This window comes from Dufourea novaeangliae, unplaced genomic scaffold (assembly GCF_001272555.1).
Source record: "Dufourea novaeangliae isolate 0120121106 unplaced genomic scaffold, ASM127255v1 scaffold168, whole genome shotgun sequence".
NCBI lineage: Eukaryota > Metazoa > Arthropoda > Insecta > Hymenoptera > Halictidae > Dufourea > Dufourea novaeangliae.
In genome coordinates, this window is record NW_015374062.1 from 2,182,437 (window position 1) to 2,200,666 (window position 18,230).

An 18,230-nucleotide genomic window follows, 5' to 3' on the forward strand; every position below is an offset into this window, starting at 1 on the left:
TGATGTTAATTGTAATTGGGTTTTATAAAATGATTTATGGAAGAAATTGTTAGTTTATTTTGTACTAAATTTATGATTAAAACTTTTTTGGTAGAAAAATAAATCTTATGAGTTCAGGACAAAAATTATTTACTACAGTTGTATAATAGTGGATTCAAGTAAATTTACAAAATAAATATATATTTAAAAATCATTATTTTTTGATACTGAGGATTATGTTACCAGAAAAAAGGATTTTAAATAATAATCTACATAAGTATCACGATAAATTTAACACATCAACATTTTTTGATTGTCAATTGCAAAAACTGCTGACTAATAAGTACAATGCCTGTATCTACATAAACAATAATGGTTAACTTTTGTGTAGGTGAGTGTATAAATAGAAATATAAAAGTTTATAAAAATATAGGACTTTGAATTAAAGAATTTATATTAGTTATTTCATCATTGCAATAATAGTAATAACATATTTTACAAGATTTAATTGTTTTCTATCTTAATAAACTTGTGTTACAATGTAATATAAATTTAAAGTAATCCTTCCATCTCTTGCATAAACTGCATGTATGCATCATCTTTAGTCTTGGGTTGAGTTGTTCGTAACGGTTGCGTTTCCGGTATTCTTTCCGTAAGTCTAGATAAAGTACTTGGTTTTTTCTTATCATCTCTCTTCACACGCAGAGAAGTAGGCAGAAATCTTGTAACATCAGCAGCTAAATTTCTAATTTGTGGCTTAGCTTCGATAGTTGTGGTACTTTTTCCATCTTTATCTTTCCTATTAATTAATTGTGGCGCAGCAGAAAGAACATTAGGTGTTTTGGGTTGCGACCCTGTTGCAGATTGTGTCTGCATTTGAGGATTTCCTATATTTGTCATATTTGATAGGTTTGGCATTTGCATTTGTGGAGGGGGCATTCTGGGCATACTTGGTGGTCCAGGTCTCAACATCCTTGGCATTCCTGGTGGAGGACCTAAATAGTGGTTTCATATTTTTATTTAGTATTATAATTTTCCGGGTAATATATAAATTGATGTAAAGAAATTTTTAACAATGAAACATATATGTACACTATTTTAGGTATATTACAGTGTATTATCCTTACCAGGAGGTAAACGTAATCCAATTCGAGGTGGTGGTGGTGGAGGCATTCTTAAATGCAATGGTGGTGGTGGTGGCCTATACATTAAAGGATGAGGCGGCATTCCCATAGGAGGCATTGCATGAGGTTGCGTATGTTGAGAATGAGAATGTGAAGATGTATGCTGATTATGATTCGATGAGTGATCCGATGCTCCTGGAGGTTCAAGATCTTCTTCGTCTGTTTTATTATTGTTAGATTTGTTATTAGATTTTGAATTAGATTCATTTTCTGCTTCAAGTAATGACAATCGAGCATTTAAATCTTGAGCTCGTTCGGTTTCTCGTTTTTTATGAACAACTTCCATTTCACGCATGAATTGGTCAATATCTTGGCCTGCCATAGCCAACATTTTCTGCTGCAAAGTAGTTGGCTTTACTTTTGACATGTCTCTGTCTTTTTCTTTCTCTTTATCTGTCTCTTTTTCTTTGTTATCCGATTCTTGCTTGTTTTCTTCCTTATCATCTGCAAATCGAATTGTCCTAGACTTTGGTACTGCTTCTTTACCCTGCAAAAGTTATACAGTATTTTCATAGTTTAACTGCAAATGTAATCAGAATAATTTTGAATACCAACCTTTTCAGGAGAATCTTCTTCATCACTAGATAAATCAGGAGGTGGAAAAGGTGGTACACCAGGTGGTTCTTTATTAGGAGCTAACAGTGGTGCAGAAGGAGATGATGCATATGCACTTGTTTTTTTCAAAATACTTGGTGGTATTGGTATGTTCATAAGTGGATGATGTTGTGGTATATAGTGTGGATGGGGAGGATACATGTGTGCCGGTGGCTGTGGCATGTCTGGTAAAGGTATTTGCGACGTTAAAGAACCTGGAATGATATTTTTAGTCTATAAGACACATGACAAGTTACATTCTAAACATAATTATAAATATATAAATATACCAGAATACATTCTAGATATATCAGTGCCAGCTGATGGGAGAGGAATTTCATCAACTTGTACTTGCTGTGCATGTCGCACGGCTTCAAAATAAGAAACCAAATCTATCCTTCTACGTTCATACTGTATTAGTTGCTCTTTTAATTCTGCCCACTTTTCCTGATCATCTTTTGCCTATAGACAAAAATAAATAAAAAACTGTATGTCTATTATATCATTCAAAACATTTAATCACATTTTTACCTTACCAATAACTTTTGAGGGAAACTTTCTTTTAAAACTACTTACATACATTTTCAATACACGATCTAAGGTTTCCTTCAGCTTTTTTCTTTTATCTTTCAAGACTTTCTCGTTAAGTGGTGGAGGTTGCATGACATTGTACTCTAAAAATAACACGCATAATATAAGTAAATATTATATAATGTTAATATTAGTAATTATTTCAAAAATATTCATGTTTATACCAACCCATTTGATCTATTTTCTCCATTTCTTCAATAATTTGAGCAGGATCTTTGCCTTTCAAAACAGCTGCTCTTACTAGTTGTCTTTGTTTTTTATTTTTCTTTAATTCTTTTTTACGTGCTTCTTTACCTGTAGTAAATTGTTTAATGATATATAATTATTTGCAATGAAATAAATTATTTGGTTATGTTATTTACTAACGTGCTTGATCAGTGGGATTCATATATTTCCCACTTTTCGTGGTGTTAATTGAACGGCGACCCATGTTTTCTTAGTTAAAGAACACTTGCTAAAATGTATTTTTATACTATATTTTCACAAATTTTGTATCACTTTATTCATTATTTACATTCATCATAACTACAAATCACTACAAATCCACCATTGAGCCTTACTGTATATAGAAAGCATAAAAAGTATAGAAAGCAAGCGTAGCATATATAATAGACTGCGCGGTTTTATGGTAGAGATGAAGCGAGACCGAAGGACAGAAGTAGCGCTGGAGTAAATCTTCTCTTGCTCACACACCGCAGAGAAATTTCTACGATTTCAATGCTGATAATAATATTGATATAATAATGGTACTAACATGAATATAATATTATAGAACAAATGTTTATAAAATACATATAAGCTGCACTACAGTGTTTTTTACTATGTATTTTCATTCTTATGTAGGTATCGACGTATATATATATATATATATATATATATATATATATATATATGTAACTATTTTAACTGCCCATGTTCATAAATTGTGGTTATCATAAAAACAGATTAATAAACTAACTGTTTAAAGCTGTTTAAAGCTGTAGAAATTAAAAAGCAGGAAGTTAATGTGCCAATAATTCTATGCGTTTGTAAGTATAATACATGTTGCGATTTATTAGGTGGATAGTTTGTCTTAATTCAGTAGTAGTTAATCAAAATTTTTAAACCAATATTGTATAATATTAAATTATCTGAAGTATTGTATACTGACAAAAGTTACTATTAAAGTACGTTATTTGTGTATTTTCTATTAAAATGCACAATACGGTATTAATTGTTGTACGTAATGAGGTTTATGTTTATAAGTGAAAAATAAATCAAACGAAAATATGAAAGGTTATATAAAAGCCGCTTAGCAAGATTAATGATAGTATTTTTAAAATTTTATTGTAGATACGCGTAACATTAATTTCAATAAAGAATGTCTCATATCAGTGCACATGACATACATAAAAAACCTCGTACAAAGGACATTAAAATACAAGAAGATGTTACATTTTTCCAAATGGGTTTATCTCAAAAAATTTTAGATGGATTATCTGTTTGTGGTTTCCGAAAGCCTTCACCAATACAATTGAAAGCTATTCCATTAGGACGATGTGGATTTGGTATGCAATATTTTTATTTTATTATACCTGTAATATTTTTTCAATAGCTTGTAATTATGAGATCATTTGTTGATTACAGATTTAATAATGCGTGCTAAGTCAGGAACTGGTAAAACTTTAGTGTTTTGTGTAATAGCACTTGAAATGATTGATATACAAATATCGTTTGTGCAAGTATTAATACTAGCGCCTACTAGAGAAATTGCTGTACAGATTTCTGAAGTTTGTTCATCCATAGGATGTGAAGTAAAAGGTGTATTTCCTTAAAAATGTCATGAAATACCATAATATTAATCGAATGGACAATTTTAATTATATTGTAAGTAAAATCATTTTATCATTTTAGGCTTAAAAGTTGAGGTATTTATCGGAGGAATGGCTATAGATGGTGATAAAAAGAAAGTAAATGGTTGCAATGTGGCTGTTGGTGCTCCAGGTAGAATTAGACATTTAATTGACAAAGGACTCTTGAAAGTTGAAAATATTAGATTATTTGTTCTTGATGAAGCAGATAAACTAATGGAAAGCAGTTTCCAGAAAGATATCAAGTGAGTGTAGTAATAGAATTATTCTATAGTTTGTTATTAATAATAGTAATAATATTTATGGTGTTTTAAAACTTTCAGTTATATTTTTTCAAAATTACCATTAAATAAACAAGTTATAGCATCGAGTGCAACGTACCCAGGAGATTTAGAAACTTTTTTATCAACATATATGTGTTCTCCAATTTTAACATCGCCGGATAATGATGGACCAATACTTATTGGACTTCAACAGTTTGTAGCAGTTGTTCCTTCTCATCCTAATGCAATGAAACAGGTTTGAGTTGATTGTTACAATTTATGCAAACATATTTATGTGTACATTTATCTTCCATCAAGATTTTTACATTCAGTTTTCATTTTAGGTTCAAATAAAAGTAGATGAACTGACAAAAATATTTAGTAAAATTCCGTTCAAACAAAGCTTAGTCTTTTCAAATTATCAATCGAGGTAAGTGTATTTTCTTTTAGATATTTTTTTCTATATACTCTCAGGTAACAGATAATATTTATATTTGAAATAAAATCTCTTGTTTAATTACAGAGCACAATCAGTGTGTAACAAAATTAATGCTATGGGTTTCACTGCAACCTATATTGCTGGAAATCAAGATATGAAAAAAAGACTTGAAGCGATTAATAAATTAAAAACTTCTAAATGTAGAATAATGTTAACTACTGATTTAACTGCTAGAGGTATAGATGCAGATAATGTAAACTTAGTTGTAAACCTTGATTTGCCTACAGAGGCAGCAACATATTTGCATAGAATAGGAAGAGCAGGACGTTATGGATCTTATGGTATTTCCATAACAATAATTGCAGAGAACGAACTTGACACATTAAAACAATTACTAGCGTCAGTTGGCGGTTTGTATTTTTACGTACTGAAACTTCCTGCGAATTATCCAGATGATATTTGGACTACTTCTAGCACTAAATTTGAAAAGATTTATGCAAAATCTAATATTAATGAGAACCCACTTGAAACTGATACAACTATTGAAAGTGTAAGCGATTCAACTATAACCGTTGATGAAATTAAATTAAAAAATAATAAAAATTTAGACAATAATGAAGTTTTCGACAGTGCAAACGAGGTAAATACAAATGACATACAGTCTTCTAACATAGAAGAAGTAAAAAGCAGTAGAATTAAAAATGTTGACAATTTTCACAAAGGGTCTACTAGTTTAAGAAATTCATTTATGCAGGGTAAAAGAATCAAAGTTAGTTCTTTATTTACCGAGAATATTGACTCAAGCGAATCTCAGTGTACTAAAGAAAATAAAGAAGAGTCAACGGTTAAATCTTATAGTCAATCAAAGTTAAAAGTTATACATAGGTTTAAGTTAGACTTTATCTCAAATGATCTTTCTAAATGGCAAAAAGCTAATGAAAATATGGAGTTTGAAGTTGATTTAACAGATATCCAAGAAGATGATTTATCTAGTGTGAATTTTGAAAACATCATCGAACATTTAAAATATAATTTGCCTAACAACAAATCAGAAGAAGATTCTGTATGTCATAATTTTGAGAATACTATTTCAAATTCTGAAAATACGACTTCTGAAAATGTTGAACCTGTTGAACCAGAAACACTGATAACGTTAACACAGGCAGTTCAGCATATGGAGAATAATAGTAGTTTTCATACAAGCACTGTAATAACTCCAGCGAATGAAATAAATAATTGCATAGATACTTTAATAAAAGAATTAAGTAGTCGTATCAGTGACTATATGACAGATTTCAATTCATGTAGCAGTAATACTCATGTAAATGAAGAGGAAGTGCTAAAACAAGCAATCGTTTGGAAGCAAAAGCTGGATTTAGAAATTAGTTTATTAGATACTGCAATGAAAACCATGAAAGGATCAGTTCAAGCAATGATATATTCTGAACATGTTCTAATGCTAAAAATATTTTATAACATACAGAAACAAGCTACTTTATGCACATATCCAGAAATACGGAATGAATCAGAAGTAAACGATACCTATTTATACTCTACATCTTTAGATGGAAATTTCTTACAGGTGTACAGAGAAATAGAAGATTTTAAAAGTTTACATCGTAAGTCTGGTAAAAAATTCGATGCATATTTTCCATATCCTCTTACAGAAGATGCATATATGCCAAACCTTATGATCACAAAATCAGATATAGCAAGTTACCGTAATGCATTGAGATATTTAAGATCAAGTCCTTGTGTAAGAGGAAAATTATTACAAGTAATAGATTTTGTAGCATTTATTAAAGAGAATAAAAAATCCAATTTGTTAAAAAAATTACAAAATCACATAGAAACGTCATTTGATGAATTATTAATAATAATACAAAATGAAGTAGGAAACAATGAATTGGACGAAAATAAACATGTGGAATGTGAAGTTGATTCATCAAAGTATGATGACAATTCTGTTCAAGTTAAAAATATTACTGGTCCAAGGAGTTATACTTTACATGACCACCTTGATGATGTCCAAAGTACAAGAAGTACTACTGAAAAAGAAAGCATAACTGCTGATGAAGTAAATTTGAAAAAAATTACTGATAAGCACAGTTTCTGTAGTAATTCAAATACTTCAGTTTCAACAGACTCTATCAATGATTCCATTGATATCCAAAATAGCTATGAGAATTCTAATTTACAAAACAGTTCCTCTTCCATATCGTGGAATGAGAGTGATAATCTTAAAGAACCTTCAAATAATGAAAAAGTGTACACAAAAAGCAAATTTCGTAGAAGAAGGAATATAAGTCAAGGAAATAATGCATCAATTAAAACGAATGGAAGAATGTCGGGTCGATTTACACAAGTTTATAAAAATAATGTTTCATACGATGATGTTAAAACATTACCCAATAATCCTGATATAACGGAAAAACAGGGTAAATCAGAGATTCGATTAAATTCGTTATCATATCCTACAACAAGTTATACTGACGCATCTTCATTAAAAGCAAAGTCAAGTTTGTGTACAAACCATAAACAGAAAGGTATTCAGCAGGTACATAGTCCTCAGGAGTCATTCGTGAATAACAAATATCAGTCTTGTAATTCTTTTTCTGGATCTCAAGAATGCAAAAAATACATTTCAAGTAAATCTACAACAGAAAAGTTATTGGAAAGACACTGTACTGATAAAATTATAACAGATACAGCTGATTTATTTAACACTAATTGGCGACAATATGAACAGAGAATTCAACCAGAATGCACTAATGTTTTCGAGACCCTTCAAAAAGAAAACGATTCCTATTTTCTTAATTATTTCTCGAATTCTAACTTCGCAAAAGACAAAACTAATTCTTATTTTTCGCCAAACAAAAATATAACGAAAAATAAAACGGATATTGAACAATTTTTAACATCCTTGAGAGTTGAAACTGACCGTTTACATTTCGAATTATATAAATCACAAATGCTCCATGGGTGGACAGGAAATGACGATTGAAATAGATAGTTTTCAGATCTAAATAAAAAAATTATAACTTTAAATGAAGAACATCCTTTGACTTTTAAATGTTTTATAAACAATTTATTACCTTCTCTTGGAAATAGACAACAATAAAATGTTTAAATGTTAAACTCTATTGAACATTGTAACTGTGATGTATAATGGTTATCAATTAAATAATATTGTACATGCACTACTATTATATGATTAGCTTAAAATAAAATTGGGATAACAAAAAAAAACTTTTGAAACGTATTTTATATGCAATTATATAGTTGTTATTTTCTAATAAATGATGTTTACTATAATAATACCAGTACATTTAATCATACATATACAAGATTACAGGTCCTTTTCATCGATTTATATTTTGTAAGAGATAAAAATACGACCTCTATCATTTCTGTAAGTATTATGTCAGTTTTCCATTCGCGTATAAGCAAAGCCTGTACATACATTGTCTGTAGTGAAAGTAAAAAATATAAAACCAGATCATATTTTTTGTTTTAGTATTCATAGAAGATTTTTATTTCGATATTACTGAGGAACGTTAAATCATTTTATTTATGTGGACATCGTGGGCCGGCTGTGAGTTAGAGGGATCAGGTTTCTAAGGCGTTTCTTTAAGGGGAACGCGAAGAAAAAAACTACCTTACGAAACTCGTCTCGTGAGAATTTGGGGTACGCGCTTGTTGTGTCCGTCCTTTATTCGCTAAATAATCGTTTGAGCAGCCCGCCTAGTATACTTCAGTCGGTCACCACGTGCTTTCGCGTGAAGCAGTCTCTTAATCGCGTTCGCGAGTTTCGTATCGTATTAATTAGTGTATCTATCAATTTTTCTTTTATTATTTCATTCGTCCGTGAGTGTACGTCGTAGTGCGCGGTAAAGATATGTCGTTCTCGAGGAAGTATTTTAAGAGGGTCCCAATTTATGTGGTAGAACCGCACGACGAGGTAAGCCCCTCGGATGGTCAGCGTCTTCTTTGTTTGTTTACATCCTGAATAGCTCTGTCGAGGTTTACGTTTCAGGACGTTAGAGGCGTTGTGCGCACTTCGACTACCAGTGACGTAGTGATCACGTGATCAGTGTTGAACTTAAAATCGAACGTCAAACTTCTCGCGGGCTAGTAATTTAGAATATTTCCGTTGATAATAATCATTTTTTGGTAGGTTTTACCATTTATATATCGTTGTCTGGGATCCAAGCATCTTCCGTTCGAAGGAAATACGTTTATACATTTGGATTCTCATCCTGACATGCTTATACCGAAAGCGATGCCGGCAGACACAGTGTGGGATAAAGATCAATTATTCAGGTACTTATAACTAAATATTACACGAAGATTGTTGTTGATTGTTATTTTTTTATTTCTTTTGGCATATATTTTCGAGTTATCTGAATTACATGTTCTCGATATAGCGAAATTAGCATTGAGAATTGGATATTACCTGCTGCGTACGCTGGTCACTTGAGGCACTTGATCTGGGTCAAACCACCGTGGGCTAATCAGATGGCTGATGGCATGTCGACTTTCCTCATCGGCAAGCATAAGGACACCGGTTTAATAAGGTAAGTCCTGGAACGCATCATTTCATTTTCATCGAGTGTCAAAGCGAACACGAAATTATAGGTGTCCCAGTAAAATAGCTTGCAGTACTGTACAGGCTATTCATAACCTTCAAAGTATAATTATTAAAAATCATATCTTTATGACTCGGTTATAAAAACGCAACCAAGTTAATTTCACAAAGGCTGAAAAGTTAACCAACTGAGCTACGGGATCCCCCTACTTTTTTCTGGTTTTCTCTGGTTTAAGTCTTTTAAACGGACCTAGGAGGTCGTTTGGGGAGACCAGAGCAAAATCGCGATGTTAAGAATAAAATCTCATAACTTTGACAATATAAATCATCCAATTCTTCAGGCCTCCAACCAGTCGAACACAACAATTAAAAAACACAAAATTGTGCAAGTTCGCCATATCTTTCCTTACCATCTATAAACCCATGTATGCTGAAATCAAGCTTTTTAACAGGCTGCGCATGTTAGGAACTAAGAACCGTAGGACCCGTGACGAACACAAAATTATGTCTTCGAAAGTGAGCTGCCCGATGATCTTCTTTGATTACGGTGCTCGAGCTGTATGCGTGTAAAATATGTATACACGCGGCTCAGAATTCGTACGTTGCATGGAAGATAGGGCCACGGATAAAAGGACGCGTCGACGACGCACACCGTTTAGACCGAGAATTATTTTTCACTTGTGGCCGGAGCCACGAGTCCAAGTGGTGTCCGGTCTCGCCCGCGATTAGCATACACGGACACGCCACCCCGTGTACATTTAGGATAGCTGTAGCATAATGTTACATGTGTCCTCCCGTACCGAGACAAGCATCAGAAAATTGTTGACAGGTGGTAGAGAGCAGGCTTTAGTACACTCGGACACCACCGGGTCTTACCTTTGACGGTTGCGTGATCTCAATTTACGCGACAACGTTCGTGGAGAATAAAGCAACGCAATTAATTGAAACATTATCATTAAGCGACACGTTAATATGTACATAGGCCGAGTCGTTCAACATTTGGGGTGTCGAGATGCTTTCATCGGATGGGTTGCACGAGCCGAAGTTCAACAAATGAAGGGTAAGGGGTAAAAGATGGAGTTGTCACAAAACAGTTTAATCGAGGAAATTGATTCGTAATAGTTTGGTCCGTCATTGTTTTTAACCAGTAACTAAATCTGTAACGTTATCTTGTGTGAACATTTGTCGTTTGTAATCCTTTGTGATTCGACAGTTTTGTAGGCCTAGTTACCACTGACTAAATTAACCTTCATGTAACCCGACAAGGATCCCATCTTTCCTGGAACGTTTACCGATACCTTGTGCGTTTATGTTTATTTTTATCCTGAATGGTCTTCGAGTGTTCTAAAGTTCAATAACGTTTGCATTTTTTAATAGTTTTTTTTTCAATCTAACCACGATTTATTTCTATAAGAAATTTTCTGGGCTTGAGAATGCTTGGGGCAAGGGGGCTAAGCAGAGGCTCGGCTTCGGACAAAAAATAAATTTATGAGGGACTGAAAACCTTTCCGCTTTGCCACGAATGCTCCGAAGTGAATCCCAGTACGTCGCACTCATCGAGACAGTACTGTAGTGCTAGTGTTAAGATCATCTGCAAGATGATCGAATTATCAAACGATTTAGCAGCTCCGTATTTGTTGACTACCCGTTTCAAAAGCGTCGGCGAACGGTGTTATCGAGCTGTTTAACAATCATCGTGTTCCATCGGCTGTCATTGTTACACGTTCCGGTTAACGTTATTATTAAGTGCTACAGAAGTATTGAAATCGGACCTTGTTCGAACGATAAAACTCGTCCGGAACCATTACACGGAATGCATTAGGTTGCCACGTGATGCAACGGCGATGCATTGAAAGGCCGCGAGACGGGTAATGTACATAACCGTACAATATGGTTTCAACATGATTCATGAAGTATATATGGGTTTTATTGTTCTGTCATGGTTCTTTGTACGCGCCGTCTTTCGACGATGTGAATGATAGCACCTCCATTATGAACTCGGTGCTCCGATGTAGACATTTAAACACGGCGTAGTAATGCATCGTTGATAATGGTGTAACGTTATATTTTATAACTTGATCCTGGTACAATTACACTATGACCATAATGCGATACGTTCAATTACTTTGGTGATTTAATTTCGAATCACCACGGGCTACGTGTGGCGATCTATGTGGTAACAAGCAATACCATTCAGTTTTTAACTGACAGGTTTTGATATCGATTGTAGGTAGTGTACCTTATCGTTAACAAATATTCAGCCTGAGAGAAAAGAATAGCCCAACTGATCAACCAATTACGAGAAGGTTCAGCATTTTTCATTTTTGTTGTTCCTAGACCGTAATGCGTTTCAATAATATGTCGATCCCCTAAAAATGAAGGTAGTACGAGATTCTAGTGAAGGATTTAAGTATGGTTTCGTTATGCAAGGATATTTTCAGAAATAATTAGGATAATTTAGTTCTTTAGATTTTTAGTTCTGTCGAAAAATAGTTCTACGGTCGTCTGTCAGTAATTAGAGACATGCCTTGAGCATCCATCATCGATTTGATCATTCGACTTTTTATGTCCCAAAAATTGGAGCCAACCATCGCACCTGCCACCTGGGTTCTACTTTTGCTTTAGCAAATCCGTCAGGGTTGATCTCTTTTTCTCCCTGCGAAAACTCGACAGTCCCATGTTCCTTTTGTGCTTCTATGCACCTAAATCGGACCTCCACCATATCCTCTAAACTTCAACTCAACCGGTTACTAGCTCCATCGAAAGATATTCCTATGGCCGCCTGTCAGTAACCAGAGACATGTCCTGAAAATTCATCTTCGATTTAACCACTCGACTTTTTATTTCCAAAAAATTGGAGCCATCCATCGCACCTGTCACCTGGGTTCTACTTTTGCTTCAGCAAATCCGTCAGGGCTGACCTCTATTTCTTTCTGCGACGTTTCGACAGTCCCATGTTCTTTTTGTGCTTCTTTGCACCGAAATCGAATCTTCGCCATATCCGCTAACTCAACCGGTTATCTTTAGTCCATCGCACCTGCCATTTGGGTTGAAATTTTGCTTCGGTAAATCCGTTCGGTTTGACCTGTTTCGTCCCGTGAAACTTCGACAGTCCCATGTTCCGTTTGTGCTTCTGTGAACCTGTTGCAAAAAAGGAATACATGTCCATGGCTCCCCTATGGAGCACCGCAGACGAGTTGGGTATCAGTTTACACGGTCTGAACCGCGGTGTTTGCGCGCGGCGATGAAAAGTTGTCACAGTCGGTTGAGCCACCGTGGAAGGGAACAGCGGGGGAGGTGGATGGGAGTCGGTGGCGCACAAGGGGGTGGGTACAAGAAAGGCAAAGGGAAAAAGGCTGGGGCAAAGTAGCAAAGGGAAGCCGACACGGTGCGCCGCGGCGATATCTGCCAAGAAACTGGTGGCCGTGATGTAGCGCTCCCCAGGGACTTGAGTTATGTTTCTCGAATTAACGTGGATATATGTCCCGTGTACCGTGAGTGAAGCACGCGAATTGTGCCGTTGTCGGGACTTCTCTGTGCACACACAGCGTTCCCGCTGATTCCTTACTTGACGAATATCGCAGTTGCGGTCCCTTTAGGCTGTCAGGGAATAGCTTGGAAGCACGAAAATTACAAAAAGGTTGAACTTGGCGGTACACTTAATTCTTTTTCCGTCCGATAAATTTAACATTAATTATAAAGACATTATTTCCACTTATTTTTCTAGGAAATTGTTCTTGGCTAAAAAAAAATTCTTAACTGGTTTATTATTGAAACAATTTTTTCATGTGTGTGGGTAATAATTCAGTTATAGACGCATTTTTTTGGAAACGTTTGCATCGTGTAAAAACAGAATTAAATGTATGTATCTAGTTTGAAGAAAGGTTTTGTTTCTGTTTAACCTTGTTCGATTTCTGATGGGATATTTTTATCTTCATATTAGTCTGAAAAATAATACAGTAACTCGCAGAGGTAATTAATACAAACTTGATTAAACTATATTAAACTCTTTATTGCATTGAATTGTATGTTATAGAAACTCATAAAATCCGCAATATAAAATAAGTAAATTGAACAAACGTAGTCACGATTGATTTTGATTTCTCGTTACCTGAACGTCTGCAGTTTATTGATAATACCCCTATCCTGACAGATTAGATAAACATAGATAATTTTGCTTTCATACTTTTCCGAAACTCTTAGTTTTTCCTTCCTATAATATACCTAGTGCTGTTTCAGACAAGAACACACAAAATTGTGAAAGGAAATAAAAAATGGGTACCTGGGTACTCGGGTACCCGGTTGCCTGCATAAGGGTTAAATCAAGCTAAGTGAATCGACGACAAATGCGCGTCTATTCAATTGAATCCGTTACTTCAATGGAAAAATCCTCGTGTCACGGCAAACGGCAGTCATTCAGACTGTTCAGTCCCGGGAGCAACGTGGTATTATGCAACCGGCCTAATACAAAACGTCCGAATCCTGCAACATTATCCATGGGTAGACCATTAAAGTGAATTACGACGGGGACAAAAATTTGCCAATTACTAATAATTGCCCGGCCGTATGATCGGGCGTCCGTGGGCAGAATATCCGTCCTGATAAGATCTAAAATATGATGCCATCGACCGGTTTTTTCGTCGAAGTTATACATACGTAATCGCGTGTACCCACGCGCAGGTGCTCGTGGATCGGGGGTAGGTACGATCGATTTGCATCGACCTGGCCGCAGGATGCAGGACCATCGTTGGTTGGTCGTTTCCTTTTCGTCGTTTTCTTACGCCTTTTTTTTTTTCTTGTTCTTCTTTCCCGCGTATGCTACTCGCGTCTTCCTCTTAATGGGTTAACGCTACCGATCCGCGCTTAACCATCGGGGCCCCTTTGCGCGAGAAACCGCCGCTAAAGAGAGTAGCAACCTGGCAACCACCATTAAAACCGTTAGGATGAATATGTTTTTATTGAACCATGCACACAGGGGACCCAACGTTCGGCGTCGTTCCCTTTTAAAGTCAATGTGTGAATTCCGACGTGAGCGTTAACTCCGACTTGGTATTAAATGCTTTTTACGCGAACGGTAATTACCGGATTTACTAACTCGCGACCGGTTTAATGAATTTAAGGTCGGGGTATACGTGTTCGTAATGTTGTCCGCTTATGGTCGTTATCGATATATTTTTCCGGCAGGGGAGCCTCAAGACCCGAAATTATCGTGTTAGATATCATTCGATGGATTTTTTATAACAATCCTGTTAGCCGGTAATTAGACAGAGGCGGTTAAATACGCGACGTGGGAGACAGAAATTCTGAAATTTGCGACGCGACCGACAAGTCTCTTCCTCGGTTTCGTGAAAAATCATCTTTAATCCAGACACTGTCGACGATATTTCAGTGAAAATAAAAAGTCCATACCGGTTTTCTTTGTATATTTACACCTGCTTTACTGAGATTGGATTCCCGAGGATTTACTTCAATTGCGCCGAGAGCTCTGTTCGACAAGGGATACGTACACCGCCGGCTAAAAGTTTCCCGATCACTTCGATACTTAAAACGAGCATGTGATTTAATCAACATGAGTACCTATATTTAATTATAGTAATAGTGAACTATAAGTAATTGTAGTTACTAAAAATACTAAAATTTGTGCCCTTCCACTTCATCCTTAATGTAATGACATAAGTACCACTTATGTTTACTTAGTAATACCACTTAGGTTGGGCAAAAGTCACTTTTTTCCGTCCATGGGGGCAAGTGCCCCCTGGCTACGCCCATGACATTGTACATACGTACAAATGGAAGAAGCCGTATCGATTATTCCATAACTCGTTGTTCCTAACAGCGTGTATTCGCGGAAGGATTTGCTGAGTCGCGACGGATTTTGATTTTTCCGTATCGCCGCTGACCGTTTCTCATCGTCGTCAAGGGAAGGTCCGAGTAACTCGGCCATGGGGGATCGCGACAATGGACAATGGCGCAATAATCTACAATAGAGATCCGCCTGGAGATTCCATGCCGAATGAATAGGGCCCCTAGGACAATCATCTCGTAAACTCGGCTTCCTTGCTCCTACCTTCGCCCCTTGCGGTCCCCCGGGCATACCTTCTGTCCCGTATTTCACCTTTCGTGGATCTGCGAACGCAGGAATCTGAATCACCTACTTATACGAAAGTGTCGAGTAAGGAAGTCCGTTCTGTTCCGCGGAATAACTTGACCTACGAGGGGCTGGCTTCGCGTCTCGTTACGGTCATTCGACGAAGCAGCGTGTTCCGTTCTGTTCGGCGCTCGCTTCGAAACTGTGGCTGGCCGAGGTGTGGTTCAGATCCAGAAACAGTTAAATGCCATTATCCGGATAAAAAGCTTCGAATGAATGATCGAAAAAACCACTTCGTGCTTTTGAATCGATTGAACCGTGGAAATTCTAATTTCTATAATACATTTTTATAATAAATTTGGAATTTTGTCGAATTTTTACTTTTGAACAACTGTCGCGACATACTCTCGCGGGTGAACCGACAGTTTTCGGAATGTCTGGCGCCTGATTCGCGCGAAAACGGTTACGCAAACCGGGTTCCCTTTCGGTTCTTGCGTCCTGTGGCACCCAGGCTCGGGGGAGATGTCGAGCGTTCCACAGATTTCTGGAAAAGAAAAAGAAAAGAAAAACACCGTCTCCGATGTCACGAAATACGCGAAGTCCGCGCAACGTCTCGCCATACCGAGGCAACGGCGAAATACCTGCTTGCGACTCGCGTCCCGGTTCTTTGAATACCGGTATGGTCGGGGGCACGTCGAGATTTTGCAGCCGGTGTCTTAATCGCATAACTTGTTCCCCCCTCCGGCCAGTTATGCAGTCGCAGCTTATATTTCCCGGTTTCTTTTTTCTTTCTTTCTTTTTTCACCTTCCACGGAACGTTTATCATCGCATCAGCGACGTGTATGGAGAAGAGTTTCACGGGTTGTAGAGCACAAATTGCACCGCGCCGGGCGGCCATGTTGGTCCCTGCTGAATTATTTATTTACAGGTTAGATTGCACCTTTAATTTGGGTAATTGCCGTACGGAAACTATCATATTGACACGGGAAATTAATTTTAATTAGATTATCCGCCAGAATTCGCGATAAGTCCTCTTCTATTCTTGTTTCGCTTTCGCTCCGATAACGCATCTTTCGTTGCCCGCGTTGTGGCTACCTTAATTGTTCCTCTGTCGACTGATTTGGCTCGGGTGTTCCGATCGTTGGTCTTCGAAGCTCGTTATTTGTCTTTAATACTGCATCGACGCACAGTGTGACGGGAATATGGGCATTCTTTTTCGAATAAAATATCCGCAGTGTATCGATACATATCGTAATTAAAAAATGAAACATCGATGTCGGCTGAAATTGACCCAAACCAGGTGCATATCAAACAATTGAATGAAATTTTGTTAACTCTTTTGAAATAATTAAAAGTATTAAATGTAAAAATAAATCGAATCAAAGTTGTTAAAATATAATGAAGCATTATTCGTTGTAATCAAGCGTTCGCTAGGATTAAATGATATTTAATTTTACCTAGAATACATTTTAATTGTTGAAGATTAATGTATTTTATTGTATATTGTATTGCAATCATTTTGTGCCCTCCACCCCCCCCTGCCCTGCTTTTCAATTAAGGGGGCTCTCGAAGGTTTAATAGCTTCGGGCCACAAGAAATCTTAATTCGGGTTTGTGTATCGGGTGTAAAAGTCAAGGTGTCAGTGTTGATGAAGGAATCAGTATCAATTCATGGGGCGATCTAAACACGTTTCATGTAACTCGAAGGTGTGACCATGCAGATTCTAAGCTGATAATGCATTGCACGGCTGCATCGGTCTTGCATCTGCACGTGTATCTTGTGTGCATTCGTTCCGTGAGGTCGCGAGATTCCTAGGTAGAACGTCGGAGGTAGGTGTCGTCCAATTGGTAGCCTTGATTTCCGTGGCATCCAATGGTTCGAACAATGGTACACTTTCCAGGAAGAGGTGGCTCGTCTGGCATTAGGAGGTTAGGTTGATCATAGTGGGAGAGATTGCAGTGGATGGTGAACGTGATCGTCAGCCATCGGGACTTCTTTCGATTACCATTACGAACTTGGTCTGTTGCCATTTATTCTGGAGGTGGGACTAGGCATATGTCATATTACACACCTGTCAAAAGGAGGCTTGGAATTTCTCAAAAGTTTATGGCTGTTAGCGGTTAATATTTTACAAACGCCTTTCGTGCGTGCATACACCTAACGATCCTGCGCAGTTTCATTCGAATCGCCTGGAGGCCACTGGGGAAGCACACTTTGTTCAGTTAACGACCTAATATTTCAATGAAAAACGTGTAAAGAGCTACTTAATCTTACCATGCCCAATAAAGTTCGTATAACGTTCACTGTAATATCAAGTGCCGGGGGTAATAAAACGCTCATTCCATGCGCAACAACCTATCGAAACAAAAAACTACCCGAAACATCTAATATCCGCATATACCAGCTGTTCATAAGCTGTTCCATCCACTTGTTGCGCTGAACAGTGCCAAGCATTCCATCGACCGGTCCGATCCATCAATCTTCGCCTTGTCTGAGATCCGTATTTTTCCGTGTCTTCTCAAAGGAAATTATCGCTTCCCCGTCGCGGGGGAACGACGTTCAACGCAAAGATTCAATATCACACCAAAAGGAACCTAGATCGCTTCTCCGAACCGGTACATCCCGATCACGTTCCAATGATTTTCCGCAGCGGT

General features: G+C 36.8%; 3 protein-coding genes across 3 annotated transcripts in view; 2 read left to right on the forward strand and 1 right to left on the reverse strand.

Annotated features, from left to right (window-relative positions):
* Positions 1–498: 498 nt before the first annotated feature.
* LOC107190284 (WW domain-binding protein 11) lies at positions 499–2,954 on the reverse strand. Its single transcript, XM_015579072.1, has 7 exons — positions 2,715–2,954; positions 2,517–2,642; positions 2,334–2,431; positions 2,048–2,219; positions 1,719–1,972; positions 1,107–1,650; positions 499–974 (listed from the first exon to the last, which is right to left on the reverse strand). Exons 1-7 carry the CDS (start codon positions 2,776–2,778, stop codon positions 532–534), a joined length of 1,701 nt encoding a protein of 566 aa, XP_015434558.1. The 5' UTR covers positions 2,779–2,954; the 3' UTR covers positions 499–531.
* Positions 2,955–3,354: 400 nt separating this feature from the next.
* LOC107190232 lies at positions 3,355–7,948 on the forward strand. The gene is made up of 7 exons (XM_015579005.1): positions 3,355–3,376; positions 3,681–3,895; positions 3,975–4,148; positions 4,242–4,443; positions 4,522–4,717; positions 4,806–4,891; positions 4,985–7,948. The coding sequence occupies exons 2-7, from the start codon at positions 3,709–3,711 to the stop codon at positions 7,902–7,904; spliced, it is 3,765 nt and encodes a 1,254-aa protein (XP_015434491.1). The 5' UTR covers positions 3,355–3,376; positions 3,681–3,708; the 3' UTR covers positions 7,905–7,948.
* Positions 7,949–8,791: 843 nt separating this feature from the next.
* Positions 8,792–18,230, forward strand: part of LOC107190286 (UPF0489 protein C5orf22 homolog) — a 663,704-nt gene continuing 654,265 nt past the window's right edge. Inside the window, exons 1-3 of the mRNA XM_015579074.1 lie at positions 8,792–8,861; positions 9,078–9,223; positions 9,328–9,477. Coding sequence (XP_015434560.1) covers positions 8,799–8,861; positions 9,078–9,223; positions 9,328–9,477 — 359 coding nt within the window. The 5' untranslated portion in view covers positions 8,792–8,798. The remainder of the gene's footprint in view (positions 8,862–9,077; positions 9,224–9,327; positions 9,478–18,230) is intronic.

What these genes read in the sequence shown, in the direction of transcription:
- LOC107190284 (XM_015579072.1), bottom strand. Translation starts at nt 2,778, where the DNA reads ATGGGTCGCCGTTCAATTAACACCACGAAAAGTGGGAAATATATGAAT. An exon ending in AAGAAGATTCTCCTGAAAAG is followed by an intron (nt 1,651 to 1,718) that starts GTTGGTATTCAA and finishes TAACTTTTGCAG; the next exon opens with GGTAAAGAAGCAGTACCAAA. An exon ending in TGGATTACGTTTACCTCCTG is followed by an intron (nt 975 to 1,106) that starts GTAAGGATAATA and finishes ACCACTATTTAG; the next exon opens with GTCCTCCACCAGGAATGCCA.
- LOC107190232 (XM_015579005.1), top strand. Translation starts at nt 3,709, where the DNA reads ATGTCTCATATCAGTGCACATGACATACATAAAAAACCTCGTACAAAG. An exon ending in ATTAGGACGATGTGGATTTG is followed by an intron (nt 3,896 to 3,974) that starts GTATGCAATATT and finishes TGTTGATTACAG; the next exon opens with ATTTAATAATGCGTGCTAAG. An exon ending in AGTTTCCAGAAAGATATCAA is followed by an intron (nt 4,444 to 4,521) that starts GTGAGTGTAGTA and finishes TAAAACTTTCAG; the next exon opens with TTATATTTTTTCAAAATTAC.